Below are 10,000 nucleotides of genomic sequence, written 5' to 3'. Positions count from 1 at the left end.
TTACTCATCATCCAGCTTTTTATATCGACTATGCATTCTGTTAGATTCTCAATTTGGTGTGTATCACCAGGCTGCGCTGAAATATAGAGCTGAGTATCATCAGCATAGCAGTGAAAGCTAACACCATGACTCCTGATAATATCTCCCAGAGGTAACATGTACAGGTTGAAAAGTAACGGTCCTAGCACTGAGCCTTGAGGAACTCCATATTTCACTTGTGATTGATATGATACCTCCTCATTTAATGCCACAAACTGATAGCGGTCAGATAGATATGATGTAAACCATGCTAAGGCGCTTCCTCTAATGCCAACATAGTTTTCTAGTCTATCCAAGAGAATGTTGTGATCGATAGTATCGAATGCTGCGCTAAGATCTAATAGCACTAATAATGAGATAAAACCACGATCAGATGATAAAAGCAGGTCATTAGTAACTCTAATGAGAGCAGTCTCAGTACTATGGTACGGTCTAAAACCTGATTGGAAATCCTCACAGACAACATTTTTTTCTAAAAAGGAATACAGTTGTGAGGATACTACCTTTTCTAGTATCTTTGACAGAAAAGGGAGATTAGAGATTGGTCTGTAATTTACTAAGTCTTTGGGATCAAGATGTAGTTTCTTAATGAGAAGTTTAACTACAGCCAGTTTAAAGGTTTTGGGAACATAACCTAATGACAATGATGAATTAATAATGTTCAAAATAGGATCTATGACTTCTGGAAGCAGATCTTTTAATAGTTTAGATGGAATAGGGTCTAACATACATGTTGCTGGTTTAGATGATTTAACAAGTTTGTACAAGTCTTCTTCTCCTATAATAGAGAAAGAGTGTAATTTTTCCTTAGGGGATCTAAAGGTCACTATCTGATGTGAAACTGTAGTTGACGGCTGCATAGTTACAATTTTATCTCTGATGGTATCAATCTTAGAAGTAAAGAAATTCATAAACTCATTGCAGCTATACTCTTGGGGCATATTAGCACCTGTTGATGCTTTATTTTTTGTTAATTTAGTCACTGTACTAAATAAATACCGGGGTTGTGTTTGTTTTCTTCAAAAAAGGGATGAAAAATAATCAGATCTTGCTATTTTTAATGCTTTTCTGTATGACAGCATACTCTCCCGCCAGGCAATACGAAATACTTCTAATTTGGTTTTTCTCCACCTGCGCTCCATTTTCCGGGCTGCTCTCTTTAGGGTGCGTGTGTTGTCATTATACCATGGAGTCAGATTGTTTTCTTTTATCTTTTTTAAGTGCAAAGGAGCAACTGTATCTAAAATGCTAGAAAAAAGTTGCATAGTTTCTGTTACATCATCAAGTTTTTGCATCGTATTGGATGTGCTAATTGGATGTGATTTTGCTGATATTAATTTGCTTCTATATGCCTACCTCATTTGTACGTCGCTTTGGATAAAGGCGTCTGCTAAATGACTAAATGTAAATGTAAATGCTAAGGAATTGAGATAAGTCAGGAAGGTTATTTAGAAAGCTTTCTTTTGTGGTGGAAGTGATGGTTCTAGCATACTTGTAATAAGGTGCAGAGTTTACAGGTTTAACTATACAGAGTTCACACAAGACTAGATAGTGATCTGAAATGTCATCACTTTGCTGCAGTACTTCAACCATTTTAACATCTATTCCATGTGACAGTATTAGATCTAGAGTATGATTTCTACAATGAGTAGGTCCAGAGACGTGTTGTCTAACCCCAATGGAGTTTAAAATGTCTAAGAAAGCTGATCCTAATGAGTCTTTTTCATTATCAACATGGATATTAAAATCACCAACAATTAAGACTTTATCTGCGGCCAGTACTAACTCAGTTAGAAAATCAGCAAATTCTTTGATGAAATCTGTGCTGTGCCCTGGTGGCCTGTATACAGTAGCCAGTACAAACATGACAGAAGATTTATCACTAGCACATGATTCTGTAGATAATGTTATATGCAGCACCAAAACTTCAAATGAGTTATATTTAAAGCCTGCCCTCTGAGAAGTACTAAGAATATTGTTATAAATTGTAGCAACACCTCTCCCCTTTACCTTTTAAACGTGGCTCATTTTATAGAAATAATTTTGGGGGTAGATTCATTTAGAGTAATATAATCATCTGGTTTTAGCCAGGTTTCTGTCAAACAAAGCAAATCTAGCTTCTGATCATTGATCAAATCATATATATAAAGTGCTTTTGTGGAAAGTGATCTAATATTTAGCGAGCCAAGTTTTATCGTTTGCTTATTTGAATTATAGGTAGTTTTAATTTGTTGGACATTAAATTATTGCTTTTGATTAGGTTTGGACATTCTCTGCATATTCTAATTCGGGGAACAGACACAGTCTCTATAGTGTGATATCTAGGTGAAAGAGTCTCTATGTGCTGAGAATTAACTGCCTTCTGTGACGTGAGGCAGCTAGCAGACGGTCGGTTTAGCCGGTCTGTCTGCTTCCTGACCTGGGCACTAGTTGGTCATGTTGGAGCTATAAGACTATATGCCATATTTCTAGATAGAAGAGCGGCACCACCCCAGGAGGGATGAAGACCATCTCTTTTCAACAGGTCAGGTCTGCCCCAGAAACTCATCCAATTGTCTATGCAACCTATAAACCAAAAACACAATCACTTGAAATATGAGTGAAATCATAATCATCACATCTGTGTTTCTGAAGTACAGCGACACCTATCAATCAATCAATCATTTTTATTTATATAGCGCTTTTAACAACACAGGTTGCATCAAAGCACTGTACAGTATAATGACAGGGATATATAGTGACGAGAGTGACCAATTTCTTATTAAATGCAGAGACGGTCTCTGTAGTCAATTCAACGATAGTCACTAGAAGTTAAGTGTCCCCAACCAAGCAAGCCAGAGGCGACAGCGGCAAGGAAACAAAACCCCATGCATATAGAATGGAGAAAAAAAAAACCTTGGGAGAAACCAGACTCAGTTGGGGTCAGTTCTCCTCTGACCGGACGCCCAGCACTTAACCTCCAGTTCAATTTTAAACGCAGCTGTGTCAGATAGTGTAAATGACTTAGTGTGTGTGTGTGTGTGTGTGTGTGCATCAGGATCTGGTGATCTGTCGACGGGCGCATCTAGGTTTTCTGGTCTCTGATGAACATAATCTCTGGGTGCTGATCCACCATCTAGTCTGGATACAAACTGTGAAAACAGATTGAGAAAGAAACAGGACTAATATTAGCGTAGATGCCATTCTTTTACGATGTCACAAGTACATCGTATTTTAGAGTAGTGTTCCCGGTTCCAGCAAATCTAAGTAATGCAGCCTAAAAATCCTTTAACGGATTTGAATAATAAAAGTGTGTGTTGGTGTGTTATGTGTAGGCTAAGTTAAAAGATGTGTCTTTAATCTAGATTTAAACTGGCAGAGTGTGTCTGCTTCCCGAACAGAGTTAGGGAGATTGTTCCAGAGTTTAGGTGCTAGATAGGAAAATGATCTGCCGCCCGCAGTTGATTTTGATATTCTAGGTATTATCAAATGGCCAGAGTTTTGAGAACGCAGCGGACGTGCAGGACTATAATGTGATAAGAGCTCGCTCAAGTATTGAGGAGCTAAACCATTCAGGGCTTTATAGGTAATTAATAAGATTTTAAAATCTATTCGATGTTTGATAGGAGCCAGTGCAGTGTTGACAGAACCGGGCTAATATGATCATACTTCCTAGTTCTAGTAAGGACTCTGGCTGCTGTGTTTTGGACTAGCTGAAGTTTGTTTATTAAGCGTGCAGAACAACCACCCAATAAAGCATTACAATAATCTAACCTCGAGGTCATAAACGCATGAATTAATATTTCTGCATTAGAGGTTGAAAGCATAGGTCGTAATTTAGATATATTTTAAGATGGAAAAACGCAGTTTTACAGATGCTAGAAACATGATTTTCGAAGGAAAGATTGCGGTCAAACAGCACACCTAGGTTCCTAACTGATGATGAAGAATTAACAGAGCAGCCATCAAGTGATAGGCTGTGTTCTAGATTATTATATGTGGGGTTTTTAGGTCCAATTATTAGCACCTCTGTTTTTTCAGAATTTAACATTAAGAAGTTACTCATCATCCAGCTTTTTATATCGACTATGCATTCTGTTAGATTCTCAATTTGGTGTGTATCACCAGGCTGCGCTGAAATATAGAGCTGACCTACTGCTCATGATTATTACCATATTCTAATCATTTCTATTTCAGTTCAACATGATGCACTAGAATAAATAACATTGAAATAAAAAGTAGATTTAATAAAGATTAAGAGAAGAACAACTATATCATAAAAAAGAAACTCAAGGCAAATATCGATGCATTAGAAACTGCATTTTTAAAAGATTTGTATTGATGCCATATTTCTACAGTTTTTGGTGTGAAATGTTACCTGGACGTGTTTCAGCAGATTCTCAGTTTTTTCATGAACTCTTCATGTGAGTAAGATGAGATAAACACAAGCACAGGTTTAGAGTCGTGTTACATTTTATTTGGTCTTGCTCCTTTTTCTCTTTTTATTTAATCTTAAAAGTTCCACAGGTTAAAACCCATTACAATTAGCAAAATAAACACTCACACCTTCTTTAACACAGAAACACACATCATCCAGCGCACACACACACACACACACACACAGTAATGGAGTGATTAGGCCCAGCCCATTGAGAATAACACACACACACACGCACGCACGCACACAAACACACACAGACACACACACACACGGCAGATGTTATACGGGCTTCACCAGAACTGAATATATCTCAATAAGCTTACAATAAAACATGAATCAACATGAAAAAGAAGATGCTCCTGCAAGCGGCGGGTTTTCGCAGGTAGTGGAAGACGAGCGTCCTGAGACATCCGTCTGTCCTGAGAGACGCCTGGAGTGTTTCGGTCAAATAACAACGAGCACAAAAGAAGATTTTCAAGGAAAAACTGTTCAGATATTTCTCTTTTCGATCAAGTCTTTGTATTTCTGACATGGTAAAAGACAGCTTTGTCCCTTTGCAGCACCCATAACTCCACAGACTCCAGTGAAGAACAAAACCTAGAGATATTCCTCAATAAACAATATACTAAAGCATCCTAAGATGGACTGTGTCTCCACCCCTTTAAAATCTCTCGAATCCAGTGTGTTAAAGGCCTCTGTAATAAATATTAATAGCTTGCGATTAGCTTCATTCACTGCGATCTTCTGCTTGTGATTTCACACGATCATCTTCATCACGAGCAGAAACATCTGATCTGACCCAACTAACACCATCACACACAAGTCATTCACAATTATACATTTATATCACAAGATATTAACTAATTATTTCTTTATATATTTTAGTTATATCCTTTCCTCAGATATATATATATATATATATATAGTTTTTTCCTTTTACACCTTGCAACTTTTTCCTCACAATTTCAAGTTATAAGCTGAAGTTTATTCTATGGAAGAAATCCCACAAATCAATGGAAACTTTTCACCTCAGGTTTCTGAATTTCTGTCTTATAATTTGTATTTATTTTATACGTTTGCATCTAAATTTTTTTCCCCAGTTAATATCTTGCAATTCTGGGTCTTTTTTCCTCTATTATAGAGTTGCCAGATGCACTCAGAATTCAGATTTGTTTTCTCTCACAATTCTGATTTTTAGAGATAAAAAAAAAAAAAATGGCAAGACACAAAAAAAAACCCCAAAAAACAAAAAGTCAATTGTGAAAAGAAAAAGATGAAAATTTGCAATTAAATTAAAAACATTTGTTTTATCGTCTCATAAGTCTTGTTTTGCGATAAAAAAGGTCCATTTTAAGCTTAAAACAAGAGAAAGTATAGGCCTGATTTTTCAGATGAGGTTTACAGTAAGCCATACTTCAGTCAGGAGAGTCATTTTTTTAAACTTGACTTTTTTGCATCTTGAGAGAAAACAGAGGCACTGAGATGTTTTAAGATCAAGTTTCCGGCCTGTCTGTGAAACCAGGAGCTAGAGTAAGAAAAACACACTTTAAGTTTGCTTTTCCTATCAACAACAGTTTTGTTCTTGTTTTATGCATAAAATCAGTTAATCATTTAATCAGAAAAGCAGTCATTTTTCATCAACAGGAAAGGTGTACTCATGTAGAACCGCATGCATGAACTTCTGACTCAGACAGACTGAGTGAGGTTTGAGAAACAAAATGTATTTCTTTTAAATGCATCTCATTTCGAGAATGTTTAGCTATTATTTTAAATGAAAACGTTTGGGTTTACGTATTGCTTTTGACTATTATTCTATAACCAACATGACGGGATGTATAACATGAGTTTGAGGTTTCCTAATCTCCTCTTCTTCTGTCTGCTCGTGTAGACCAGAGATTAAGGGAATGTCTAAGTCTACTTAAAAGTGCACTTCTCCTGCCCAAACACCTGCTCGATTGTTACTTGACTTCAACACAAAAACATCCTCCAATCTTTGGCATCTACAGCGGTGGCCAAAAATATTAGAACACTAGCGCTTTCACCAGATAAAAATACAGGTATTTACAGGAAGACGACGGACTAAAACGGTTCTGCATCTTTGCAGGGATCTTTCTTGAAGCGTGTGTCTCCAGACAGACCGAAGATGATCAGATCAGACATAAATCTCACCGGATTATTACAATTAACTGACTGAATGTCTGCAAATGGATAGAAACAGATAGAAATAAGTGACTGAAAGTTGTAGTGTTCTAATGGTTTGGGTCAGCGCTGTATTCAATGAGTAAAGGATTCTCGCTCAGGCCAACAGAAACGAGGAATCACTGAAATCTTTTGACACTGACTGCATCACGTTTGAGACGATTAGAGCGCAGCGAGAGGCCGAGGAGACCAAGCGATCGCAGAGCCTTCGACACAGCAGGGTCAGAAGCGGTCGTCTCGGAGCGGCGCGGGCGATCTGAACGGGCTGAGGCCCAGGCTCCGGTGAGGATGGACCCTCTCCTTGGGGCCGCCCGCCCAGCCCAGGTCTATGAGCGGGGAGTCGGCCGGGTTCAGCGGCGCCACCCGCAGGGACAGGTTGGGACTGCCGTTGGTGGAGCAGGGCGCCGAGCGCGAGGTGGGGAACGGGGCCGAGAACGGGTCGAAGGTGGAGGCGTGGTCCGAGTGGAGCGCGGGGTGGAGCCTCAGGTTGAAGGGGTCACAGTCCGGGGAAGGGAAGGGGTCGCAGTTCGTGAAGGGGTTGGTGGGTGAGGGCTGGAAGGTCAGGCGAGGGCTGCTGGGGCTGCTGACCGCCGTCTTGACCCCGGGTCTGTCCGGGCCCCCGGCCGACACGAAGCTCCACGGGTCGATGCGGGGCCGGTTCGGGGACGGGCGCGGCCGGGGGACGATGTTGACCTCCAAGCGCCGGGTTTTAGGGCTCCACAAGCGAGGGTCGGGATACAGGGCAAACGGCAGCGGAGACTTGTCCTCGGACTCCAACGTGTCCTGACACAGAGGAAGATCCAGGACTACAGCACACAGACAAACATTGGGTGAAACACTAGCGTTAAAACAAGAGAGGTCTGTTCTGAACGAAGAGTGAGCTTCGCTGCAAAAAGTTTGACAGTATTTGTACGGCTCCATTGATGCTGAATGAATAAACTCAACTCGTTTCTTGCTGTGGGTTTGGAAACACAGCTTCGTTTTCCCTGCAGATGACCACAGCATTTCACTAGAAACGTGTTTCTGTACGCCCGTTTTCACCTAACTTCAAAATAAAAGCTCTAAAGCGCAGTGTGCACAGAGAGTCCAAACTCAATACAGCTCTTTCAAGTGTAGAAATTAAAAAAGAAACATTGTAATTTCTTGAATTAATTTTCATCTAGTTTACAAAATACATTCTGCGGCTCCAACATTTTGTCCAAAAAAGAAAAAAACCACAGTGTCGCTAATTAAAAAAGGCTAAATATTTGCGGTCAAACACTAATAATTATGACTGATATAACTGTATGCTCAAATTAAAGCAGTTTTACAAAAAATACACAAATCTAGTAAATTATAGAAATGAGGTCTAATAAATCTTTAAGGACATCTAAATCTGTGTGTTATGACACAGAAATACTGAAACTTTATAGTTCTGACTTAAACGCTGATGACTGCAGCAAACTAAACAGAAAATGCCTTTTTAAAGTAACTGTTGCTTTAAATAATGTTTCAAGCATCGTTTCAACACTAGCAGACAACAAACGTATTCAAGAGATTCGTTCAGAAATGCAGTGATTATTCAATTATTCATTCAACCCGCTTTTTAATCATTTTAATATAATTGATGTATTGAAAATATTTTGAATACATATTAAAATGAATTATTTAATGAGCCTGTGAGAGCGGTGATCTTACTGAGCTGTGAGGAGCTGAGTCCGGAGCTGCTCCTCCTCCTGCGCTCCCCGCTCAGCGGCGGGCCCTCGGCGGCTCCGTTAGCATGCAGGGCCCGGCGCTCCCGCGGGATCGGGGCCGGCGGCCGCAGCGAGTCCAGGAAGCCCCGCGGCAGCGAGTCGGTGCTGAAGCTGATCAGGTCCCCCACGGCCTCGGGCTCCGGCAGGTGCGTCCGGGACGAGGCCCTCGGCGGGGGGGCGGGCGGCTGCTGCGGCTCCACACAGCGGCCCAGAGCCACGGACGCCAGCAGGGCGGCGCTGCCCAGCAGAGCGCGGTGTGTGCTCGGGCCCCGACACACCGGCCCCGGGGGATCCGGCCTGGGAGACCCGCACGGGGACGAGCCCTCCTCGCTCTCGGAGCCCTCTGAGACACAGACATGAGCAGGTTCAGAGTGCTCACAGGACGCTTTACACCGTCTCAGACCTGACGTGTGTGTAGTAGGTAACCACATTAAGTACATAGTATCTACTGCTGTAATATTTCTCTAACTACACATAACTCTATAGTATGTGAAAGTACAAATGAGTAACAGGACATTGGTAACACTTAACTTCTAGAGATTATCGTCCAATTGATTCCAGAGACCGTCTCTGCCTTTAATAATAAACTGTTCAGTTATACATCCCTATCATTGTAATCTATTTTATTCTGTTCAGTGCTTTGATACAAACTGAGTTGTTAAATGTGCTTTATAAATAAAAATGATTGTTTGAAAAAAAATTATTGATTGGTAACAGTGCTTTTTAACTAAGTACTCGTGTGTCCGGCAGGGAATTATATCACTAGATTTGGTAACAGCAGTGTGTTTGAGAGTAACTGGAACAGCTGGATCTGGATCTGGATCTCACACACTCCTCACTCCTCAGGAGCCGTCCACTTCATACAAAGTGAAACAAACCACACTTTATACGTAAAGCCTGACTTACTGCTGTGTAACATCAGAGTAACTACACGGTAAGTGCAGAGGAATTGATTACTTAATATAAAGTGCAACCTTATTTACCAAAAACTGCTGTTACACATTTGTATTCACACACACACACACACACACACACACACACACTGTGGTTACACACTACACACACATCCAGTTACTATATAATCACACAGGTATTAGGGACTATATAAAGTGGGACTGATAATAACACTGAAGGACCTTCTATAGAGGTTTGTATTCCTAAAAGTAGACATGAGTCAGTTAACACAAGCTTGAATAACTTCAGAACTGCAAGAAGTAATGCTACACTTTCTTGAACATACGTTTTTTGCAAATGAACTCTATTGTGTGGATTCCTCCGAATGAAAGGAATGGATTTTGACAGACATTAACAAAAGTAAATATCTGTCTGCGTCTGTGTGTGTGTGTCTGTGTGTGTGTCTGTGTGTGTGTGTCTGTGTGTGTGTGTGTGTGTGTGTGTGTGTGTGTGTGTGTGTGTGTCTGTGTGTGTGTGTGTGTGTCTGTGTGTCTGTGTGTGTGTGTGTGTCTGTGTCTGTGTCTGTCTGTGTCTGTGTCTGTGTCTGTGTGTGTCTGTGTCTGTGTGTGTGTGTCAGTGTGTGTGTGTGTGTGTGTGTGTGTGTGTGTGTGTGTGTGTGTGTGTGTGTCTGTGTGTGTGTGTGTCTGTGTCTGTG

At 40.7% G+C, this 10,000-nt stretch overlaps 1 protein-coding gene across 1 annotated transcript in view; it reads right to left on the bottom strand.

Annotated features, from left to right (window-relative positions):
* Window positions 1-4,473: 4,473 nt before the first annotated feature.
* Window positions 4,474-10,000, bottom strand: part of LOC122349206 (mitogen-activated protein kinase kinase kinase 11) — a 27,332-nt gene continuing 21,805 nt past the window's right edge. The window contains exons 9-10 of the mRNA XM_043245171.1: window positions 8,336-8,734; window positions 4,474-7,464 (exon numbers count right to left, since the gene is read on the bottom strand). Of these exons, the coding sequence (XP_043101106.1) occupies window positions 6,881-7,464; window positions 8,336-8,734 (983 nt within the window). The 3' untranslated portion in view covers window positions 4,474-6,880. The remainder of the gene's footprint in view (window positions 7,465-8,335; window positions 8,735-10,000) is intronic.

This window comes from Puntigrus tetrazona, chromosome 7 (assembly GCF_018831695.1).
Source record: "Puntigrus tetrazona isolate hp1 chromosome 7, ASM1883169v1, whole genome shotgun sequence".
Taxonomy (NCBI): Eukaryota; Metazoa; Chordata; class Actinopteri; order Cypriniformes; family Cyprinidae; genus Puntigrus; species Puntigrus tetrazona.
Note: the sequence above shows the minus strand (reverse complement) of the source record. Positions and strands in the feature narration are given on the sequence as shown.